The following is a 25,514-nucleotide window of genomic DNA, read 5'->3' as shown; positions in this document are numbered from 1 at the left end:
GCATGACCAAAGACAAACATATGTTGTTGCAGGCCTTCTGTAGAGAGTGCTGTCACTCGTGGTTTCAGGGTGTTTCTTTTAAATCTGGGATTAACTCCCCTTATTGATCCACTAATACAAAGAACAAATGAACCATTTTGTTGTGGACAAAATCTATTTCTCAGTTTACACAAATCCTCTGAGTAACAAGAATCATGGAAATGTGTGGTTCCTGATGTCTCTCTGTTTAAAAATTTAAAATTATAGGAGCAGAATAGTGTCTTTGATGTTAGAAGTGTTGGCTGTATTTCAGACAGATGATTGGGAGATTCAAATTTTGATGTGGTTTCTTTCCCCTAACACCTGTGGCAATGCTTCTTTTGCCCATGCACTGAATGTAACTTCCAATGTCTCATGATTTTAACAAAATCTCTCTCCTGTGTATTTCTTTTCTCGGAAGCCACACAAGGAACCTGTGTGTCTGTTGTCCCTAACCACAGTGAGATGTTCGATAGGTTTGAGGGGAAGCTCAGCCCGTTGTGGTACAAGATAACCGGAGGCCAGATTGGAACGGGCTGTGGAACACTTAACGATGGCAAGTCTCTGTACTTCAGTGGCCCCGGAAAAAGGGAAGCAAGGACCATCCCTCTGGACACCAGGAATATCAGGTGAATAGTTAATTGGTATACTTCTCCATGAACATAGTACTTACCGTGCCATGTGTTCTAACCTACAACACTCTGTTCTGTTATTGAGGGTTTACATAGTAATGTTTCTCTATATAGATTCTGATATATAAAAATAAAGCATAACTTTATAATAAAATAGGCAGTTTCTGCAAAACTTATACTCCAATTCATTAATCAGCGTACAGTCATCACCAAGGCCTGTGTGTCTAATATATGTCAGCTTGGTTTTCTAAAGTTCTGTGTTATTATGAAAACTATTTGGTATTAATTTTAATATATGCCAGGAGAAACAAAGAACTTTTTTCAACTTTAAATTCTGTGTCCAAAAATGTCATGACCCCCATTTATCTAAGTTTATTTGTATTCACTTATTGAAAACTGTTCCAGAAATTTAAAATACCTACACTGACACCTACTGGTAAAATAAATAAATGCTTAGTTTTAAGGGCAAATGAAATAGTAGCACACCTAAAATAAAACTGTGCGTTTTTATTTTTAGTCAAACTATTTTAGAATTGGAAGAAAGGAAACCAAAGAAATGTTTGAAACTTTTAGACCTTCTTCTCACTAAAATCTGGGGTTCTGTGTCATAGTTTTTCTGCCTTCAATCTCTTTCCCTTCCTTCTGAGTCCTTGTCACAGAGGTGTGCCTGCCATGTAGGTTGGTTTACTGTGGACTGAGGCATGGTTTACATCACACTGAGTGAGTGTCAGTTGTGAAAAATTAAACCATCTGAGTCTAAATCAGTAATACAGGTAACTATCTGGCCCTAAACAAATACAGCATTCAACTTTTTTTTTTTTTAACAATTTTTGTTGTTGTTGTTGGCTACATTGGGTCTTCGTTGCTGTGTGCGGGCTTTCTCTAGTTGTGGCCAGCAGGGGCTACTCTTCGTTGCGGTGCGCGGGCTTCTCACTGTGGTGGCTTCTCTTGTTGCGGAACACGGGCTGTATGCACACGGGCTTCAGTAGTAGCAGCATGCAGGCTCAGTAGTTGTGGCACATGGGCCCTAGAGCACGCGGGCTTCAGTAGTTGCGGCGCGTGGGCTCAGTATTTGCGGCACCCGGGCTCTAGGGCGCGCGGGCTTCAGTAGTTGTGGCACGTGGGCTCAGTACTTGTGCCTCGCGGGCTGTAGAGCGCAGGCTCAGTAGTTGTGGCGCACAGACTTAGTTGCTCCGCAGCATGTGGGATCTTCCTGGACCAGGGATTGAACCCGTGTCCCCTGCATTGGCAGGCAGATTCTTAACCACTGCACCACCAGGGAGGTCCCAGCATTCAACTTTTTAATGTTAGATTTTTCCTCCTGAGTTTCCAAGGATAGTATCATCTCAATTTAAAGGAATTCCCATTTCAGTGATTTCATTAAATCGTATCAGACTGTCACAATGAAGTGGAATTAAACTGTTTCCTTTTGTTTCAGTAATTATTCCAGAATAAAATTAATGGTCATATTAATTAACTTTTTCAAATGGTTACAGAATTAACTTACTATGTAATCTTTGTAGTTTCTGTTTGTCATATGCCCTTCGAATTTAAAAGTAGTACCTAAGAATTATAGGAGTTTTACTTTTTAATGTGTCAAAATACAAAGGGCTAAATCTCTTCTGAGCTCATCTATTTGTAAGTAAACTGAAGTGTTTTGGGATTTTTTCCCCCAGACTCGTTCAGTTTTATATACAAATTGGAAGCAAAACTTCAGGGATTACCTGCATCAAACCACGAGCTAGAAATGAAGGTAAGCTGCTATATTTCCATAGAAATTACAGTTACTACTAGCAAATTAGTTCTTTCTCCTCCCAAAGTTTGGCCGGGATTTTGTAAACTGATACACTACCTTAGATCATTCCTTCTCTTCTCTCCTCCATCAGTGAGTGGGTAACTACATAGAGCCTTGGTCTCTAAGATTCCTCATCCAGATCCTTAAGCCTGTAAACAGGGAAACCTGTTCCTTTATAACTTTACACGGGAGGAAACAAAATTGCAGAAACTTTTACATTCAGCATGGTTTAGGTCTAGGAACTTGTTTGCATAGGATATTGCTGAATGTGGATCATACTCTGCTTCCCGCCCGTAAGCATCCTGAGGGTACTAGAATCCTTTGGTGGAAGGAGCAGTTCTTGTAGTAATAAACATGAACTTTTACTGAGTACCTACTATATGCAAGGCACTGTACCAAGTGTTTTATCTGTTAATGCATTTAATCCTCCCCATACCTCTTTGCCATAGGTACTGTTATTTGTCCTGTTTTACACATGTAGAAGCTGAGGCACAGAGAGGTCAAGTAACTTACCCAAGATCATTCAGTCAGTAAGTAGATACGCAGGGAGTCAAACCACTCATGCTGGCTCTAGAGCCTATGCCTTAACCACCATGCACACTGCCTCTCTCCTTGCCCAGAACTCTACTCTCTCTAGGCATCCATACCATCTTCTGCCTCCATGATTCAGTGCCGAAAAAAATTCATAAGGCTTGAAACATACATAGATGGCCTTCAGTTGCTCTACAGATATGAACGGGATTCCTTAAGGGACCCCGCATATGAGTTGGTTCCTGGTACAAAATCCATGAGCTTCTCAGATAGGTTTTCCTCCAAACATTGATCTCGTAAATAGTATATGAAGAATTTTGCAGCTTCTAAGTTTGTTATTCTCTCAGGCATGACTATGTAAAACATATTGGCTTAAACACTATAGTACCTGTTAGTCAATAGAGCTACCAATAGCTCTGTTCATCAATTCTAAATGTCCTTGGCCATATCATCACTGAAAGCTTCCATGACTTTTTCTAAGTATCTCAGTACTTTTAGTCTAGTAATTATCCAGATAATCTGTTTACTGAAGCAGCAGTCTAGAAACTTATATAGACTATTTTGCATTTCCTAATCTCTTGACAAACATTTATTAAGAATTTGCTCTAAGCTAGACACAGTTCTAGGTGGCACCGATACAGTGTCACTGAAAGACGGATGCATCAGTCATGATGAGCTAGGTTATGCTGCAATAACAAACAACCCTCTAAATCTCTGTGGGTTAAAACAAAAAGGATTTGTCCTTTGTGCTGCATTTTCCTCATGGGTCATCTAAGGTCCTCATTCCAGCACCCAGGATAATGAAACAGCTGCTGGGGAGCTTCTGGTTGTTGCCAGCCACGTGGCAGAAGGAAAGAGAGTGTGTGGTAAAGGGGACAAGACATGCAGACTACCACATGCCAGGATGGGAAGAACTAGTGGGGCAATGATGAGCATAGCAGACAGAAGCCCTGCCCTTAAGGGAACTTACATTCTAGTAAGAGGAGTCAGAAAATCAACAGTAACGAAAAGAAATAAGCTAGATGTTAGATTGATGGGCTAGACAGAAATAAATAAGCTGATGAGATGGAAAGTAAACTTATGCAGGGGCAGATGCAGATTTCGATAGAATGGTCTGGGAGGGCCTCACTGAGGAAGTGACATTTAAATTGAAATCTAAAGGGTGAAAAGGAGCCAGCACAGGAGGAACTCAGGGGAGGTTTTCCAGTCAGAAGAAACAGCAAAGGCCACGAGGTGGAAAAGAATTGTGATATTGGAGGAACAGAAAGAAAGCCAGGTGGCCTGGGGCATGTGAAGGTCGAGGAGTGCTTGGGGGCAAGGGGCAGGGGCCCAGTCAGGCAGGACCTTGCTGGTCGTGGTAGGGAGGTGGGGTCGGAATCCACTGTCGTCAGGGAAACCAATTGGAGGCTTTTAGGTCAGGTAGTGACATAACCTGATTTAAGTTTTTACAGGATCACCCTGCAGAAACAATATGTAGTTCAAAGCAAAGGAGTATTTCTAGAGCACATTCTCTGCCCACACAGAGACAGGAGCTTTGAGGGATGCAAAGGTAGATGGGGTCCTGTCCCAAGACATTGCTTGCTGATTGGAGAGGTAGAGCACTTTAATGTTGTCCTTAACCCTTGTAATAAAATTATTATTTAAAAATAGTTTGTGGTTGGCACAGTGTAGCAACTGTGTGCATGTGCACATGTGCATGACTCTTCTGAAAATTACAAATCCGTACCCCTATTTGTATATGAGAAAAAAAGACCAACTCTGGCCAGAGTACAGTGGGAAGCATGCACTTACTGACCTGAAGCTCTGCTCTATACTTAACCTCTGATTACAAATGCTCTTGTCTGCCCTGTTGGGCTTATTCCCTTAGGATTCCTTTAAGAACACAACTTTTTCTGGACGACTCTGAGCCATTTTCTTGAACTCACTGCTGCCTGTGTAATTTACATCCCACAGGCATTTCTCAGTCTTTTATTGAAAAGTGGTTGTTAAAATGTAAATCTGCCTAAATCCTTGAACAAATCTCTTCTAGTGATGAAAGTCACAATTTTTTACATACTCAAGCTGAAGCCTCAATTTACATATTTGGAATTAAAATCAAAATTAGGCTATTTTCAATAAGACTGGGAAGATTGTAGATGAAATTGTAATTTAAAAAGGGAAATGTTTTATGTTCCTTAAACACTCAGTAGATGAGCTAAGATGGCTTGGTGTATTCAGATGGACAGTGTTTAGATGACACAGCTGAAGAGGCTCAGCAATGATATAAAATATGGATATTGCTGTTTCCCTGTCTTGCATTTCTCCATTCCTTCATACTTATCTGCAAGGCACTTCATTGTCCTGCAGAATTGGGGCCCTCATCTCTGTAGATCTTGTGGCTGCCTGAAGGTATAAGTGACACTCCTGAAAAAGTTAATGAGGAGAAAGGCAGCAAGAAGAAACCAAATGAAGTATGGACCTCTTGAGCTGTGTTTCTCATATTCCTGTGTACATCTGAATCCTTTAGGAGGCTTTCAAATGCAGATTCTGATTCAGTAGGACTTGGGTGGTATGCTGCGTAACAAATCATTCCAAAACTGAGTGGCCTAAAGCAACATCTGTTATCTTCTAGTTTCTGTGAGTCAGGAATTCAAGAGCAGCTTTGCTGGGTGGATCTGGCTCCAGACCTCTCATGAGGCTGCATGCAAGATAAAAGCCAAGACGGTGCAGTCATCTAAAGACTCAACCAGGGCTGGAGGATCTTCTTCCAAGATGCTCACTTACATGGCTATTGGCAAGAGGCCTGTTTCTTTCAGTGGACCTAGCCATAGGCTGCTTGAGTGTCCTTGCTACCTGTCAGCTGACTTTCTTCAGAGAAAGACAACCATGAGAGAGCTGGGAAGAAAGTGCAAGCGCCTTTTATGGCGTACTCTCAGAAGTCACACATTGTCGCTTCTACGATATTCTATTAGAAGCAAGTTACTGAGTCCAGCCACACTCAAAAAGAGAATTAAGCTTCACTTTTGATGGGAGGAGTGTCAAAGAATTTGTGGACATGTAAAAACACCACAGGTAGAGCCAGTTCCCAGGTGATGCAGGCACTGGTCCTTGGACCATACTTTGAGTAGAAGGTGCTAAAGGACCACCAGTGAGATTTTAGTCTTGTGACGCTTCATTTCTTCGTACTGTATCTGCTTTCTAAATAGGTCACCCAGATAACTATCTAAATTATTCATTTTCTCTCCCTCTCTCTCTCTCCCCTATGTTATTAAATATAAACCATATCAAACAAATTAATATCTACAAGAAAAACTATATTTTGAGAAAACATCGAGGGTTGGAGACTGGAGTTTTCTCAGATGCTCCTCACCTTGACTAGAATCAAAATGAGAAAGAGCCTAGCTTCAGTGTTCTTCATGAACTTTGGTGTGGTTCTCTCCCTTCTCCAGCACATGGGTCTCACCTCCACCCACTGAAGCTCCAACTGCGCATGTCTACACGCATACACAGCATACTGCCTCCCCAGAGAGTTCCTATTCTTTGAGCTGTTTTTATCCTCTCGTCAAACACGATGATTTCTTGTATTTTAAATATGGTAGGATTAATTCTCCTGAGATTTCCAATTTTTTTGCATCTTAGTCATTATTATTTCTGGCATCACCCCTTGTCAGATGTGGTGACAGTAATTCCATGTAACATCAATTAACCTTAAAAGGCTTTCTTTTAGTTCTATATTTTATCATATTATTTCTTGAAACTTAATTTTAGTAAACTCTTTGCTGTGCAACATGACAGAGGGATTGAGATGTTCTGGTTAGTCAATAATGAGGAAACTAAAAAGTTATTGTAAGAACCATGAATTATTGCAATTACAAAAAGATTAGAGCATAATAAAATTAATATAACAAATGCAACTTTACTGAACATAATTTCTGTGAATACTCAGAAAGCACTTCCATATCCCCAGTCATAATTATGAATATGCAGTGCCAGTCTTAGGAACAGTTATAGAATAGCAATCAGATAGATGCCAAGAAAGCCCTCTGCCCCCCCCCACATCAAGTAAAATATATTTTTTTATTAATTGCTAATGATCATATATATATCCTGTTGATTCCTACCATTTCATCATTAGCAACTTTTTCCTTTGCATTCAACATTACCCTTTCCCTGTGTCCTCTTTTAAAAGAAAAATTTTTCTGGGATAGGTAGCAGGAATAGCACACGAAGTATCTTAAACTTTAACATGCATTTCCCTAAATCACACCTGGTGACAGGCAGAGGGAGGTGGGGTAGAAGGGATAAGTGAAGGGGAAAGGTGACACAGAGAAAGAAAGGTAGAACTAGAAAGGTAGAAAGGTAGAGAAAGAAAGGTAGAACCATCGGATGGGAGTGAGTTCTTCTGCTTTGCTATTTAATAATTTGTCTTTATTCAGTCTTCAGTGACCAAGGTCTGACAAAGTGTGAAGTGCCAGTAAAAATTCTGTTCTGCTTAACAGACCTTCACGTTGGGCTGTGCTTCCTATCTGGTACACTGGTGGCACAGAGCACTTCTTGGTTTTGTACTGGGAGATTGAGATGTTTTTTCTGAGTATATAATAATGATATGAGACTTTGTAAAGTTCAGGACAGAATCTAAAATTCAAATACGTAATCTGGAGTGGATTTTTATGTCCCCCTTACCAACCTACTCATCACCCATACAAAGCTGAGTGGTCTTTAAAAAGAGCTTATGTATTTTTTTCCCCCCACTTCCTAGGAGTCAGTGCATTAGAAACTGTCAAGAAATTGATGAGCCTTCAGGTCTACGAATTCATTCCTTGGAAGTTAGATGAATGTGCCCTCATCCTATGAGATGCAATCCTGCAGTCTTGCCATTTCAAATAATACTGTTCCTTGCCTTTTTTGTCTCTAGGAGAGCTGTCTAAGTAACTGGATTTATGTCTTTTAACTCAGGGCTTGTTGTTCAATATTCAAATGACAATGGGATACTCTGGCATTTGCTTCGAGAGTTGGACTTCATGTCATTTCTGGAACCACAGATCATTTCCATCGACCTTCCACGAGAGGCAAAGACACCTGCAACAGCTTTTCGATGGTGGCAACCCCAACATGGCAAGTTACTGCTCACCCCAAGTTTCCTGGTAGCGTTTAGATCATCCAGTTAAAGCCACGTTGTACTGTGTGTTTCTTAATTTGCTGTCAATTTCTAGATAATTTGATTTAAAGCCACAGTCATAACTATATAATGAACCTTCTCTAACTGCCCTTATTCATCTGATTTCAGGGAAGCATTCAGCCCAGTGGGCCTTGGATGACGTCCTTATAGGAATGAATGACAGCTCGCAAACTGGGTTTCAAGACAAATTCGATGGCTCTTTAGATCTGCAAGCCAACTGGTATCGAATCCAAGGAGGTCAAGTCAATACTGACTGTCTCTCTATGGATACTGCTCTGATATTCACTGAAAACATAGGTATACATTTTCACCAGATAAAGGAAGAATATTTCATTAACTGGAGGATTAAATTAACTAAAACCCAAAAGCAGATTCTCTAATGCAAAACTGTGTGCATAACTGCCTGCACTGTGGGGGGCTCTTGGAAGTAAAGACCTGTGTTGTCCTTTCATGTAACTTGGTGAGCCCAATAACAGTTTGTGCAGGAACTGTCTTTCATGGCATGCATAATATGACTAAGGTTTCTTAAAAGTGGGGCAAAAGTACCTATCTGAAAACATTCCCATGTTTCATGATTTGCAGAATTACAATTTGCAGACTTTCTATTAGCCTGTCTCAAGATGGTAAAGCTTTTCAAGTTAGCAGCCTTCCATATTTCTGAGTCTATGCTAACTAGATAAAAATAGTCAACGTGAGATGAAAAGCCAAAGCACGTGTGAGACACTATAGATAAGACATGATTTTTGTTTGCCACTGAAAGCATGATGAGCAGAAACGCCAAATAAGAAAAGAGCACAATTATGTGCTGCCATTAAACTTTTCCTTTTTTGTAGGAAAACCTCGTTATGCTGAGACCTGGGACTTTCATGTGTCAGCATCGACTTTCTTGCAGTTTGAAATGAGCATGGGCTGTAGCAAGCCCTTTAGCGACTCCCACGGTGTACAGCTCCAGTATTCTCTGAACAATGGCAGGGACTGGCATCTTGTCACCGAAGAGTGTGTTCCTCCAACCATTGGCTGTCTGCACTACACAGAAAGTTCAGTTTACACCTCCGAGAGATTCCAGAATTGGAAGCGGATCACTGTCTACCTTCCACTCTCCACCATGTGAGAATTGTCATTTGGCTACATGTCAGAACTTCAGGTTTCTATCACCTAACTGGAAAATAATTATGATGCCACTTGGCAATTCTATTACTCTCTCATGATAATCATGCATGGAGTATACCGGGGGGAAAGAAAAGTTCAAGGTGCTTGGGTAACAATTTTTAAATGTGGTTAAGAGTTCCGAGAGTTTTCCAAGGCTGAACTTTTCTGTTCTTCAGCAAGGTGAAGGCTGCCCACCAGATTCAGTTTTTAAACTGTTGTAAAAACAAATATCTACCCAATAACCAGACTGATACTTATCCACATGAAGCAGTTTGTGAAATCATCACATGTGGAAGAGTATCCTTAGTTGTTTGGGTTTTTTTGTTTTTGATTTTTTTGCGGTACGCGGGCCTCTCACTGTTGCGGCCTCTCCCGTTGCGGAGCACAGCCTCCGGACGCACGGGCTCAGCGGCCATGGCTCACGGGCCCAGCCGCTCCGCGGCATGTGGGATCTTCCCGGACCGGGGCACAAACCCGTGTCCCCTGCATCGGCAGGCGGACTCTCAACCACTGTGCCACCAGGGAAGACCCTGTTTGGGTTTTTTTTAATCTCAGTACCGGAATAAGAGTAAAAGGTTCGTTCTTTTGGGATGCTCATATCCTTTTGCATCTTTCTTCCCCTCCATAGTATTTCAGATTACATTCAGGTGTCATATTAGGGCTTACAGCAGGCTCCCACTTTTGTGGTTTAGGTATTTGCATAATTTGGGGATCTTTCTAGGAACCAATGTGTACTATGGTGGGTGGTAGAGATTGTACCCTCCTGGGGCTGCTCCCCGCACATCCCTGTATCTCCCTTCCACTGCTCTGCTCTGAATTGTAAGCAAATTGTCCTCTGTAAGCTGCATTTGCCAGCTGCATGTGTTTGCTGGCTTCCTGATAGATTTAGAGAGTAGCAGATACTGGCAAGAAATTGGAGGGTGGAAATAAAGTTAAACCAGGGTGTTCCTTCCCCTCCCTTTCTATCTCAAGTGCATCTTGGCCAACTTCAGCAGCTCTAGCTCCCCCGAGATGTCCTTCCATGTGACACTGACCCCTGGGCACTAACCTCATCTCCTCTTGTGTCCCTCCATCTTTGGACTTGTAGTGCTTCCTGACTTTGTTAAACTCTGGTTTCCTCACTGCCCCCATGCTCTGCCATGAACTGTGCATCCAATTCCTTGTGTTAAATTCCCTCTGTGTTAAATATTTACAGTGGTTTCCATTTTCCTGGTTCAATTTGGATTCAGAGAGGCACAAACAAGTGGCAGAAAAAAAAAAAAAAACACAGGAAATCAAAGCGTTTTAGTATATAACCCAAAATAGTTTCCTGTGGACCCCAGAGCTTTAAAGAGTGCTAACTTGTAGCTCATTTATTCACTTTATTTTTCTTCAACAAACATTTATTGAATATCTATTATGTTTTAGATCTCTGACACAAAATGAATAAGTTGATGCCAGGATCCAAATATATTATTTAGGGTAACAGGTATCTAAACAGTTATCTTATAAAATGATAGCAGAAACAAAACCCAATGGTATTATTGAAACACAGGGAGATACTACCTAACTCAGTTTGGGGAGATCGGAGGGAGATTTCTGGAGGAACTGATGTCTGAGCTGAGTCTAAATAAGTGAGTAGAGCTTGTCTGAGTGAAAAGCGCTCGTTGGGGAGGAGGGGCGTATGTGCTGTTGTAAACCGAAATAGAATCCCAGAGGCCAGAAGAAACAAGAGTTTATGGGGAAGTGCAAGGATTCCATGCTATCAGAGTATAATTGTGAGGCAATAGGGGAAGATGAGGCAAGGGCAGAGGGCAGACAATGAAAGGGCCGTGTATTTATTAGAGGTTTGGCCTTGACATTGCATGTGTTGGGGAACCATTTCAAGGGTGTAAAGCTGAGTGTTGATGTGACTAGATTTCTGTTTCAGAGCCACCATGCTGGCAGCTGTGTTGCACTGAAGGAGAACTTGTGTAGGGGAAACTATAGCACTTGAGATTTTACTGTTGAAATTCCACTTCAAGTCAGCTGTGTTCTCCTTTCCAAATAACTAACACATTTCTACCGTGCAATCTGTTCCTAAGTGAGAGACTGCTGTTTGGTAAGGCTGCACATATTTCTGGATAAAGTGGTCTTCTGACAGTATATTCCAAATAACAGACTGCAAATATAATAAAAAACATGGGAGTATATCACATCATTCTAGTCTTCACCTCTAAGGGAGCCAGGCCCTCAGGAACCAAAATAGAGGCAGAGGTTGGATAGGGCTTCCATTTACTACCTCAGAAACCATTTAGGGAGCAGTAGAACAGAGACCTCATGGCAAGACCTTTGTAAGATTCCAACTTATACGCATGTTTATCACCCTCAATCTCTTTCCCAGTACTGAAAAGTAGTAAAAGCCTGAAAGCAAAAACTAAGGTTCTGCATGTAGTTCAAACACAGAATAAATTGATAGTTCAAAGTAACTCTCCCATCTCACATGTGTTCAGAGGCTCTTGTATGAAAGAAATGGTGAAATATTTTTAAAGCATGTTTTCTACTCTCCTGTTTGTGGGTCAAGAGTAAACAACATCCATTACTTGGTATGAAAACGAAGTGTCTCAAATAAAGAGGGAACTGGAACCCAGAGAGGGCACTTTAAAGGGAAAGAATTAAAATAAATGTTTTTGTGCTTTGAAGGTTGCCATTCAAACCAAGTGTGGTTTGTTTTTTTTTTTTTTTGGTCGTTTTCTTTTGTTTGTTTGTTTGTTTTTGCTTAGCTCTCCCAGGACCCGGTTCAGATGGATCCAAGCCAACTACACCATGGGGGCTGACTCCTGGGCTATTGATAACGTTGTGCTGGCCTCGGGGTGCCCTTGGATGTGCTCAGGACGAGGGATTTGTGATGCTGGACGCTGTGTGTAAGTTAATAAAACTGGCAGATTCTTTCTTTGTAATGCAGAGTTAAAGATGGCTTCTTGATCTCACGACAGGTAATTCCTTTTCTCCGCTCATTTTTTTCTTAGGTGTGACCGGGGCTTTGGTGGAACCTACTGTGTTCCTGTCGTTCCTCTGCCCTCGATTCTTAAAGATGATTTCAACGGGAACTTACATCCCGACCTTTGGCCTGAAGTATATGGTGCAGAGAGGGGGAATCTGAATGGTGAAACCATCAAATCTGGAACATCGCTCATTTTTAAAGGGGTCAGATAAGACTCTTCTTCACTACCACTGAATTCCCTACTTCACTCACTGCTCCACACACATGCACTTCTGTTCAGATGATGTATTATTTTATATATAGTTATTGTCTTCTAGGACATATCATGGTTTTAGAAGTCAGGATAGTGTTGGTTTGGGCAGAAGAAAATGAGGTATAAATTGGAAGAGAGAATTAGGGGCCATCTGGACTGCTGGTAATGTTCTGTTTCCTGAGTTGTATGGAAATTACATAGCTGTGTTACTTTGTGATAATTCCATCATAATTTGATACTTTCCTTTATGTAATTTATATTTCAGTAAAAAAGGTTCCTTAAGGAACATGAATATGCTCATGTCAACAAAAACAACAAAAAATGTTTCCTCTTATATTCACTGCAGTCACTTTTTATGATCACTTAGGCATAAAATTTTTCCTTTGCTTTGGTAATCAGACCTTCTTTACTCTCTGCTGGAATTATATATGTAAAAATTATATATATACTACTTCTAGAATCTTGACTTCTAGAATGTAGCATTTTATGTGTAATTAAGTATCTAACTTAGAATATTTTTTAGTTGATTTTACGGAAGGTCTTTGCTTTTTCCTTTCACTTTCTTTCTTTTCCTCCTACCAATACAACCAGTTGGTGACTTTAAGAAAACCAAACATTTAAGCCAAGTTAAATAACATTCTCAAACATCATTAGTGTATTTTTTGTATTTCAACCTAGATGTTGGTTAGAGGGTTGGTAAACAATTGTGTGAAACAGTGCTGAGCTGACACATCTTCATATGTGAATACATGCTACATCCTGTCTCACTCAGCTGGGGAAATCGGCTAATCTAGGTGTGCAAATGAAATCTTTAACAAAAATCTGCATGGGTTTCTGTACATCCTTAATAATTAACACCTAACAGAAAATTAGACACCCTGGAACTTTTTCAATTATAGCTAATAGATGCTGACTATCGTCCTTGTTTGAATCCAGAATTCTTCTCAAGTTTTAGATGAGATAGAAAAAGCACTTTAAGGGTCAGAGAGATTTATAAGTCCCTGAGTGCTATAAGGGGCCAAAAGAAATTGAGGCAGGACATTTCGGGGTGGAATCTTCTGTTTTTTTGTGTGTATGTTTTTAAGTCTTGTCTGAGACTTTAGCTCTCATTACCACTATCTACTTGAAGCAGTTGACAAGACCAAAAAAGATAAAGTCCTGTGATTCAAATATCTTTACGTGATAAAATTTTAAGCAGTAGAATTAAACTGGTCTCTAGATCCTATAAACAAGGAAGACATATAGTCTTTTATATGTTCCCTGTAGCCATCCAAATGCAAGGGCAGCCAAGCATTATATGTGTTGGACATATTATCTATCAGCTCTGCAAGATGCAGAGAGGGCTCAGCGTGTGCCATTCAGTAGGTTGTAGTTTGACCTAGAAAGGCATTCTTTTGTGAAAAAGGAAATGATAGGCTCTTTTTAATGTTTATAGATTCAGGAGTGCTATCCACTATTAAAATAGCTTCACTTTTAGCACAATGGATTACTGAATCTGGAAGAGGATGAGAAAAAAAAATCTGTATGAACTAGAATATATGCAGAAGCTGGGCATGACAGTTCCACTGGGCAATTATCAATATCAAGTGCTTAACTATAAACAAAATTTTAAATATGAAAGAAAGATCCTTTCATAATTACAGATCATGCCAACTTTCAACAAAATTTCTCCTACAAGGGACTTCCCTTGGCCTTATAATGCAGGATCTGCCTTATAATGCAGGAGACACAGGTTCGATCCCTGGTCAGCGAACTAAGATCCCACATGCTGCAGGGCAACTAAGCCCGCGGGCCACAGCTACTGAGCTTGCGCACCTCAACTAGAACCCACGCACCACAACTACAGAGCCCACACACCCTGGAGCCTGCGCACCACAACTAGAGAAGAGAAAACCCACACGCCACAAATAGAGAGAAGCCCGCACACCACAATGAAAGATCCCACCTGCCTCAACAAAGGTCGTGTGTGCCGCAACTAAGACCCAATGCAGCCAAAAATAAATAAAATAAATAAATTTTTTAAAAATTTCTCCTACAAGATACACTATAAAATGGGTTCTTTTATGGCTGACTTATATTGACCCATGGGAACAATTTTATACTCACATTCCATAATCAAGGGGGAAGAATAATCATATTCCTTTATCTTGATGTTGTCAAGGGATATTTATGAACTGGATCTATTAACTACCCACCTCAAAGCTTTTTCACTGTATTGATAAGATGAAGAAGTGACCTTTCCCCATAAGCTTAACCTCTACATGGCGCCAAGCTGTAAAAACATCCAAGGCCTTCTGTTTGTAAGTGTATGAGGCAGAGGGTAAGGACATAAAGACATGCAGTGATCAAGCATCAGGGACTGAGCAGGGCAGTGAGTTATTATGATAAAAGAAAAATAAGACTGGAAATATAAGGCTTTTACACAGCAGCCTTTAATCCAGGAAGTTTGAATCTATGCTTTGTGAAGTTCAAGGGTGGGTATAAATGCAGTTGCTTTTTCATTACCATATCAAATAATTCTCAAATTCTAAATTTAACATTAGCTGGATATCTCTCCCCAAACCAAAAAATAATTTAATAAACAAAATAATGGTATCTTAAAGGGTGGAGGATAAGTTTCAGAATCTGACATATCTAAGTTCAAATCCTGCTATCCTCACGTTTGCAATCTTGGGTAAGTTACTGTCCCTCTCAGATTTTGTTTCCTTATCTGCAACAGGAAGATAATAATATATTTCCCTTAGGAGTGATAGGTGCTTCTTAAAGGAGTAAAGTGGTTCTTTTAGAACCCAGCACGTTGTAGGCACTCAATATATGGTTACTATTACAAAATCAGTCCTATTTAAAATTTTTCAGCTATTGAAGAATGTACTCTATAATGAATGTTAAGAAGAAGAGGAAGAATTTGCTTTCTCTACCTAAGATTCCATTTGGTATTTGTTAGTTGATAATTAAGAAATCAATAGACAGTGTCCACTCAGTATCACACAGCCCCACACCACCAAAGAGCCACTTCATTCAGAGTCAGACCTGAGAAACCGAAAGGCCTGTTTGTGCCTAGGACATCTGCATAGTGAAGTTCTGTTTTACTGGCTGTCACCGCAACCCTGTGTACACATGGAGAAAACAAGCTATGGAGCTGTCAATCCCAGGCAACCAGAAATAGTTAATTAGCAGAAAAAATTACTAAAGCCAATATGATCACTTTCCGCCTTCCTTGGCTTCTCTGCATGAATGGTTCCAGCCTGGGCTTGGGGACTTGCTTAGTTATGCCTTATTTAACTTGACCAACTGGAGGGTGTTGTGTCAGCCTGAATGAGAGCTTCCCAGGGCCGTCACAGCACGCAAATGAGTAAGTTCCTAAGACTCTATGGAACCCTGAAAAAGTTACCTATTAGCTCCCAGCTTCCAGCAGGAGCACTTGGCACATTTTCCGTCTGTTTCCTCGTTATTCCTCTCACAACATGCTGTGATCAAAGGAGGCTGTTTTTTAAAAAGGCCTGTAGATATGTAATGCTATCATTCTTGCACTGCTTTCTATAAGTCACAGCAAAGTGTGACTTGGAGTTGAGACAATGAGATATTGTTATTTAGGCATTGGGAGTGAAAGCCATTGAAAGGGGAAATGATCAATTTTTCCTTCCAGACTGGACCAAGTATTGCTTCTTGATCATTATGTATCATTTAGCTAATGTAAGTTAGATGTATAAAATCAAAGGAAAATAATTTTGCAAATGAAATAAGATTGCCTAACATATGTGTTTTTGTTTACAGGAAGGACTAAGGATGCTCATTTCAAGAGATCTAGACTGTACCAATACAATGTATGTTCAGTTTTCACTTCGATTTATAGCAAAAGGTAAGCCATTTCTATGAGTATGAATTCACTATTTCCCTTCAAGCAAATTTCCCCATGTATAATTCCTCCTCCACAGAGAAGTAACAGATTTGAGGGCTATAAATTTTGTTATATGGGAGAGCTAACATAAATTTGAGTACACAGTGTTCACAAATGTTCTATAATATATATTCCTTTTAATATAAGGGTAAGATAACTACTTGTTTTATAATAATTTCATACAGATGTAGTAATCATACTAGTCCTGTGGTAGTTAAATTTATCATCATGTCCTTGAGTCTTTTTTCCACCACTTCTTTCTAGCCGTAAGAAATTTAAATTTAAGAAATTTAACTTATGGAAACTTGGGATTTTCTTTCACAGATATGAACAGTGAACCCCAAGAGTCAACTCTGCCGTTCTGACCTTTCATATTAACTAACTAATTTTCTTGACAAATAATGCCATTTGGATATAATAAATTCTCAAGTCGATTTTCTGTGTATTCTGAGATTTAAATGTTTGGCCCTTTGTAGAACTGTGATGCCTATAGAATAAAAAAATTTTGATGTAATATTTCCTAAATGAAATACAGAAAGATATGTGTTCATATCTAAGAAAAAGAGGGAGATACTATTGTGTGAAAATGCAAGATTTGGTGTGTGTTTTGAGATATACTTATACAGAAATCCCAACCCATCATCACTTTAAGTTGCCTCAGAAGCATTTGGACTCTAAGGTGTCTATGTGAATATAAGTCAGCTTATGCATCAATACAAAAAAAATAGTCTAAGATCATACCACTTCCCCATTTTTATAATGATGTGTTCATGCCTCTGTTACCTTCTTTCTAGGTACCCCAGAGAGGTCCCACTCTATTCTATTACAATTCTCCGCGAATGGGGGAATCACCTGGCACCTGATGGATGAATTTTACTTTCCTCAAATGACCAACATACTTTTCATTAATGTTCCCTTGCCATACACTGCCCAAACCAACGCTACAAGATTCAGACTCTGGCAACCTTATAACAATGGTAAAAATGCACATGTTCTCCTGTGATCAAAACTGACTGCTGCCCGTTAGCATGCTTGCTCCTCAGGTGTGGAGGCAGGGTTTGTCAGCTGAGTGGCTTCGCTATCCACAGTACCTTTTACATGCTTCGCTTTTGAGGAGTCGCAAGGAATATTTAGCTTTATATATCTTTATCTTCATACTTGACTATGTATTGTCTTCGGGCTTGACTCCTAAGTTCTCTTGATGTAAATACAGCTAAATACTGTCACAGAGCGAAGGTTTTTAAAATTTAATCCAGCTCTACCATTAGGTATTCATCAGTTGTAACTACATTTTTTACTGAATTCATTTAGGAATACATAGTTCTTTTTTTTAAAATATTTATGTGTTTTTGTTTTTGGGGGGGGGTTTTTTTGGCTGCCTCGGGTCTTAGTTGCGGCACGTGGGATCTTTCATTGTGGCGCGCTCTAGTTGTGGCGTGCGGGTTTTCTCTCTCTAGTTGTGGCACGCGGGTTCCAGAGCACATGGGCTCTGTAGTTTGTGGCACTTGGGATCTCTAGTTGAGGCACGCGAGCTCGGTAGTCGTGGCACATGGGCTTAGCTGCCCCGCGGCATGTGGGAACCTAGTTCCCCGACCAGGGATCGAACCCGTGTCCCCTGCATTGGAAGGTGGATTCTTTACCAGTGGACCACCAGGGAAGTCCCCATAGTTCTTCTGAGTATGGCACTTCATTAGTGAGATAGAACAGCATTACAGCAAAAGCCGTGACAAAGTGAGAGGGACTGACACAAAGCAGATAGTGCCTGAGATAAAATATTCTTATCACATGCACTTGCCTCAGTGATAAGCTAACGTGAATGTATAATTTAACAGTATTTTCAAATGGTGGTTACAGAGAAGGATTTTACAAATTTATAATGTTTTATTGCTTCCTGTAATTCTACTAACTACTGATTATAAAGGACCAGACTCTACCAAATTATGCATTTAATGGCCTAAGTAAGCACAGAGACGTCATATTAAGCAGATTCTTTGCAGAGGTAACACAGAAATGGATAAGAAAGATGTATTTCCATCTCTAAAATTTAACCTGAATATTTCCTTTATAACTAGTAAGTCAAAAAATAATTTTAATTTACCGTGAACAGAAAAAATAATCTTGTATAATCACTGAGGAAAAGTCCAAAAAAGAAATGCAACCTGGGCTTCCCTGGTGGCGCAGTGGTTGAGAGTCCGCCTGCCGATGCAGGTAACACGGGTTCGTGCCCCGGTCTGGGAAGATCCCACATGCCGCAGAGCGGCTAGGCCCGTGAGCCATGGCCACTGAGCCTGCGTGTCCAGAGCCTGTGCTCCTCAACGGGAGAGGCCACAACAGTGAGAGGCCCGCGTACCACAAAAAAAAAAAAAAAAAAAGAAATGCAACCAGTTTCACAGTCCAGAGGATAGTTGTCTTCATGTTATGTTTGGAATGCTCACCAATTGTTCTTCATTGTTTTCACCAACTGCTTCCAAAATAAGAAAAGGGAAGAAAGCTACTAGGATTAGAACAGTGATAGGATTAGAGAGGGAGAGGCACATGTGACTTCATTTAAATCATCAGGTTGTTTCTACAGGCTCCTCTTTACAGATCCTTTTTTATATTTTGTAAGAATTCTACTAAAAGTAGGAATCAGTGAAAAAGCATCCTTGAGGAATCTTGTTTCTGCTTGGTATGGTCTTATCACCTTGTTTCCAGTTAAATCCAAGCAATGCTTTACAAAAGCACTGAGCTCACCCTTCTTATCTGCTCAGTTATATCTTCCTTAAACACCCTGCCGAAGTCGCTGAGTCAAATTCTGACAGCCTAAGGAGTGACTTTCCTAGTTTTCTGTATGTCCCCACATATCTTCAACTAAACATACAAGTTTTGAAACGCTTTAAGGGGAAAATAAAGTATTATATAACACAGAATATTTTCTTCTGTGTAGTTTTTAACACCTAAATAAAATTGTGCATCAAGCCAGTGTTACAATGGCCAGGATCCGTCAGCCTGAAGGAAGCATGATTCTAAGTCATGGGTTGACTCTAAAAAGTCCTGAGTTACTCCATGAATAGACTACTTAGTGTAACTCAGTACTAAATCCACAGGCTGACCACCCATCCTCACAGATGCCGGTATCTTACAGAGTCCCCTAAACCGCGAAAGCATAACTCAAAGCCCACTCTTGCGGTGGAGGGTCCATAGCTCCGCTGTGGCAGGAAGGGCAGCAGACTCTTACCAGCCTTCTGAAATTACTGAAGCTGCTCCGTGCAGTGTCAATTTAATAGCCCTGAAAGCTTAATTGTTTCACCCTTTAATCCGTGTAAACACACTTACGTAGTTTGTGCTTCTTTGTCTAGAAGGCATCTGTTTAATCGGTTGTTACTGAGTTCCCTCTGTCCTTTACTTTCTTCCAATGAGCAAAAATGCCCACCTGATTTTCACCATTGAAAAAACTTGCTTTATCCAAAAATGCCTTAGGTAAGAAAGAAGAAATCTGGATTGTTGATGACTTCATCATCGATGGAAATAATTTAAACAACCCTGTGATGCTTCTAGATACTTTTGACTTTGGGCCCAGAGAAGACAATTGGTTTTTCTACCCTGGTGGTAACATTGGTCTTTATTGCCCATATTCTTCCAAAGGAGCACCGTAAGTACTTAATTGAGAAGGTAAAAATAAAACCCCTGCTCTATACAGGTCACAATGATCTTTTGCCTAAATGGATTCCTTGTTGTTTTCTTGTATAACAGCGAGGAAGATTCAGCTATGGTGTTTGTTTCAAATGAAGTTGGTGAGCATTCCATTACTACTCGTGACCTGAATGTGAATGAGAACACCATCATACAATTTGAGGTACTTGATTTTGTTCTATTAGAAATGCTTTAAATTTTATCTTGAACAAAAGCTAGGAAAGAGGAGGAAAATCTCAGATGATTTCATGCGTTATGACTTTCCATTTTTGTGCAAGGACAAAAGAGATTTTACATCATAATTCACTTTTATTAGCAGAACCAATTGTTCTACTAAGGTTTATTTCTGAATTTTGCTCCTTTATTTATGACATAATGTCCTCACCTACTACAATGGGAAATTGTCAAAATAGCTTATTTCAAACATTATAAAAATGAAAAGGACCATACTATTCTAGTAGTATTATAGTCACAATTTTTATATATTACTTAGGATCCAGGTCAATGTAACTATACCATGCCAGCACATTTATATAATATTTATCATGGTGTCATGAATTTTACAGATAAAATAATACTGTACTGTTTCTTATCATTTCTGGGTATTTCATGAATATTCACGGACTCATATTTTTCAAGACAGCAAACTAATAATGTATAAAAGAAAAACGTTTATATATTTCAAAAGCTTAGATAAAATCAGCAGAACCAAAGGTACATTGTGCTAGGGTTCAATAGTATTAACCTTTTTTTTTTTTTGGCCACGCCACATGGCATGAGGGATCTTAGTTCCCCAACCAGGGATAGAACCCATGCCCCCTGCAGTGGTAGCATTGAGTCCCAACCACTGGACTGCCAGGGAATTCCCATTAACTTTTTTTTTCTTTTTCTTGTTTAATTTAATTTTTATTTCTTATCAGAATAAATTTGATTACAATGTTGTGTTTGTTCTATGTGTACAGAATCTGGTTCATTCATACGTATACATATATCTAATCAGGTTTAGACTCTTTCCCATGTTGGTCATTAACAGAGCGTTGAGTAAACCTCCCTTGGCATCCATTAGGTCCTTCTTGATTATATATTTTATATGAATTATTAAATGCATGTTAACCCCAACATCCTAATTTTTCCATTCCTTTCACCTTTTTCTAAGTCTGTATGGGCCTTTCTCTGTGGAAATATGTTCATGGGTATCACTTTTTAGATAACACTAGTAAATGATATCATCGGATATTTGTCTTTCTTTTTCTGACTTACTTTGTGTAGTATGATTATCTCTAGGCTCATCTGTGGTGCTGCAAATGGCACTGTTTCATCTTTCCCATGGCTAATATTCCATTGTGTACATGGACCACTTCTTTTTTGTCTGTTCATCTGTAGATGGACATTTTGGTTGCATCCATGTCTGGCTATTGTAAATATCGCTGCAGTGCACGTTTGGGTGCCTGTGTCTTTCTGAATTCTGGTCTTCTCGGGTTATAGGCCCATTAGTGGTTCGGCAGGATCATATGGTAGCTCAATTGTTACCTTTTAAAGGCACCTTCATTCTGTTCTGATTAGTGGCTGTTACCAGTTTACATCCCAGCAACAGCATAGGAGGGTACCCATTCTCGGAAACCCATTCAGCATTTATTGTTTGCAGACATTTTTTTCTGATGGCAATTCAGACTTGTGTGAGGTGATACCTTTTTGTAGTTTAAATTTGCATGTCTCTAATAATTCTTGATGTTGAACATTTTTTCATGTCTCACGCGGTTGTAGGTAGGAGGCCTCAGTTCCTTGCCACATGGATCTCTCCTTAGGGCTGCTTGAGTGTCCTCATGACATGGCAGCTGGCTTAACCCAGGATGACTGATCCAGCCCGCGGTCCCCAGGACTGTCGTGGCTTCGGCTGCAGGGGCCCCTCCAGAGCCGGCAGCCTCAGTGAGGCCGCCCTCCCCTCAGGCTCCGGGGCAGTTCAGTGACAGTGGAGGGAAGAGACCCCGAGCCAGGAGTTCCAGCTCTGTGGAAATGTGGGCTCTATTCAGGGCACAGGGGGTGGAACCGCTGTGCCCCAAGGCCTTCCGGGAGGACCCCATTAACTTTTTGTGTGTGTGTGGTACGCAGGCCTCTCACTGTTGTGGCCTCTCCCATTGTGGAGCACAGGCTCCGGACGCACAGGCTCAGCGGCCATGGCTCACGGGCCCAGCCGCTCTGCAGCATGTGGGATCTTCCCGGACCGGGGCACAAACCCATGTCCCCTGCATCGCAGGCGGACTCTCAACCACTGCGCCACCAGGGAAGCCCCCCATTAACTTTTTTGTTGTTGTTGTTGTTGTTGTTTTTGTTTTTGCGGTACGCGGGCCTGTCACTGCTGTGGCCTCTCCCGTCGCGGAGCACAGGCTCCGGACACGCAGGCTCAGCGGCCATGGCTCACGGGCCCAGCCGCTCCGCAGCATGTGGGATCCTCCCGGACCAGGGCACGATCCCGTGTCCCCTGCATTGGCAGGCAGACTCTCAACCACTGTGCCACCAGGGAAGCCCCCCCCCCCCGCATTAACTTTTGAAGATACTTGTTTCATAGCTGAAATCTATACCAACCATTGGACAGTGCCTTATTTCATCAAAAAGCTTGAATATTTGCTCTAGATTAACTGTCTGCATACTCTAAATTAGAGTTGTTTCTTTCATCTTAAAGTCAGAGACCAAATGATGCCTTAGTGGAAAAATTATTCTCTATTTTAAGCTTTCTGTTATATTTTCTGATTTTATTTTAAGTTACTTATATAACCTTCTGTTATATTTTCTAACATTTATGCTTTAAATGTTAATAAAAAGTAATCCCTGTGGCCCTTTCAAGAGTTCTGTTATCAGAAGAATCTAGGTAGAGACAAATGCCTATAGCTGAAAAGTTCATCAAATGTCAATAGTTTACTCATCATAAGGTAAGAGGAGTAAGTTCAACAACAACAAATATTATATAAATATATCTGGTTGCTCTGACAGCAAGAAAATGTTGACCCCAATTGGAAGTGGGAAAATTTTTTCATAGAAGGAATCACATGCTTTATTTAAGTTTTAGTTTAATTCACTTGAAAGTATGAAAAAGGAGTGGAGTGGTTATTTCCCTCATGGTTAAAAAGGTCTTTCAGAGAATATTCTCCCTATGCCAGGGAAATAGTGACAATAATTGTATTTTGTCTGTTTTAAGACTGAAAACATACTGAAGATTCTCCTTGTGCAGTACTTTGGGGATTATTTGAAGGTATCACAGGAAGGAAAGTAGAAGGTCTTCTTTCCATCCAGCAGTCTGAAAAAAAAAGCTAACGGTTAGAATTAGGGAAGCAGTCTTTTCATTACGATTTGCTTGGCTTGGCAGTGAAAGTGGGCTAAAGGTAAAATTTGGAATTCCATGCCAACCTCTGCCTTATTCACTTCCTAGCTTTTTATGAAATGAGGGAAAGTAAATTTTTCATGAGGCCCTTTGAGGTTCTTTATGAAAAAGTGTTATTTAAAAGTAATATGCAGTATTACTCAGGCAAAACAGAATTTCATGGTGTTAAGTATTTCAGCAAGACAGTTCCCAGGAAAATGGACTCTCGAGAAAATAATGAAGTGGTGAATCATTTCAAGGCTTGTTGCTCTGAGGTAATTTGTATCATTTTTTCTTCTTCACCAAGATCAATGTCGGATGCTCAACTGATAGCTCCTCTGCTGATCCGGTCAGACTGGAATTTTCCAGGGACTTTGGGGCAACCTGGCACCTGCTGCTCCCCCTCTGCTACCACAGCAGCAGCCATGTCAGCTCTTTGTGCTCCACGGAGCACCACCCGAGCAGCACCTACTACGCGGGGACCACCCAGGGCTGGAGGAGGGAGGTTGTGCACTTTGGGAAGCTGCACCTTTGCGGGTAAGGACCTGCTGCTTCGCACCATGTTCTTCTCATTTCACAGTTTTCTCCATGATGTCATGGTTGCCTTGCCACTTTATCAGGGAAATTTTCACTTTACATTTCTTCCTCAGTTCTCCACTGAAAGTAGATCAGTGGATGTTTAAAACATAGGAAACTGACATACTACTAATTCATAGTTTGAAGATAGATTTAAAAGAGCACACCCTGGGCAGCACCCCGTCCTGGGGTTCATATCCCCATGGGTCTTTATTAGATCAGTTAGGAAGCAACAGAAATATGGTTTCCCTAGTGTTATCATCTGTCTCCCTTCTGCCCCCTACCTCACAATATAAATGCAGTTAGAATTTTTACTTTCGAACATCTGCCTATGTCTTTCGTGCAAGGAGAGGGCACATATGGAGGATGGAAGCCCGCAGAATATTCCAGGTGTCTCATAAAAAAAAAAATTTGTTAGCGCTCTTTCCCCAGGCATTTCTACTTTTTCAACCTTTCTCAGCATTCTTGTTACATATATTTGACTCTTCTGTTGAAAAGCTATTTGGAGATAAAGGACTTCAATTCCAATAGAAATGAAAAGTATAGTTCAAAAAAATAAAACTAATAGTATAAGTGAACAAAGAGAGGAAGTCAGCAAAGCAGTCTGCCTCAGAATTTGTCTTTTCTCTCAGAATAAAAACTTAAGGGCATGCCAAAAAAAGAAGGAAGTACTAATATCATACTTTCAAGATGGAGATAGATTTACATTCCTGATGTGAAGCTCAGCATAATTAGAAGTCTTGAGTCTTCAAGCAAAACTACTAACACCTAGTACTTTTCCAAAAGGGTGAAAGTGAATCTTCAAAAGTCTTCATTCTAGGGCTTCCCTGGTGGCGCAGTGGTTGAGAGTCCACCTGCCGATGCAGGGAACACGGGTTCGTGCCCCGGTCCAGGAAGATCGCACATGCCAAGGAGCGGCTGGGCCTGTGAGCCATGGCCGCTGAGCCTGCACGTCCGGAGCCTGTGCTCCGCAACGGGAGAGGCCACAACAGTGAGAGGCCTGCGTAAAGCAAAAAAAAAAAAAAAAAGTCTTTATTCTCTTTGAACATAAATCCATTCACTCCTCATCATATCATTAGCAAAATTTTTATAATTTGATTGCTAAAGACTAATATTTTGTGTTATCAAGTAAGTAATTTATTAATTCTTACTATTATACCAGGATATTATTCTAATTATTGTATTAGAAAATCTAATCGTTTTTTAAAAACAAGCATTACTAAGCAAAACATCCTCAAGATTCTTTTTTTTTTTGCGGTACGCAGGCCTCTCACTGTTGTGGCCTCTTCCGTTGCGGAGCACAGGCTCTAGAGCGCAGGCTCAGCGGCCATGGCTCACAGGCCCAGCCGCTCCGCGGGATGTGGGATCTTCCCAGACCGGGGCACGAACCCGTGTCCCCGGCATTGGCAGGCAGACCCCCAACCACTGCGCCACCAGGGAAGCCCTTCTCCTCAAGATTCTTTAGAAGTGACAGCTGAGGAGGCAAGGAGAATCTCTGAAGACCAGGAATAAATA

General features: G+C 40.6%; 1 protein-coding gene across 1 annotated transcript in view; it reads left to right on the top strand.

Moving 5' to 3' along the window:
• The window catches only part of RELN (reelin), a 509,830-nt gene that overhangs the window by 410,267 nt on the left and 74,049 nt on the right, over positions 1–25,514 (top strand). Inside the window, exons 30-41 of the mRNA XM_004263378.2 lie at positions 440–647; positions 2,327–2,403; positions 7,912–8,070; positions 8,243–8,431; positions 8,968–9,241; positions 12,025–12,165; positions 12,271–12,448; positions 16,273–16,357; positions 17,191–17,373; positions 19,856–20,027; positions 20,129–20,231; positions 23,731–23,960. Of these exons, the coding sequence (XP_004263426.2) occupies positions 440–647; positions 2,327–2,403; positions 7,912–8,070; positions 8,243–8,431; positions 8,968–9,241; positions 12,025–12,165; positions 12,271–12,448; positions 16,273–16,357; positions 17,191–17,373; positions 19,856–20,027; positions 20,129–20,231; positions 23,731–23,960 (1,999 nt within the window). The remainder of the gene's footprint in view (positions 1–439; positions 648–2,326; positions 2,404–7,911; positions 8,071–8,242; positions 8,432–8,967; positions 9,242–12,024; positions 12,166–12,270; positions 12,449–16,272; positions 16,358–17,190; positions 17,374–19,855; positions 20,028–20,128; positions 20,232–23,730; positions 23,961–25,514) is intronic.

This window comes from Orcinus orca, chromosome 9 (assembly GCF_937001465.1).
Source record: "Orcinus orca chromosome 9, mOrcOrc1.1, whole genome shotgun sequence".
NCBI lineage: Eukaryota > Metazoa > Chordata > Mammalia > Artiodactyla > Delphinidae > Orcinus > Orcinus orca.
The sequence above is the reverse complement of the archived record's forward strand: the minus strand, read 5'-3'. Positions and strand labels throughout refer to the sequence as shown.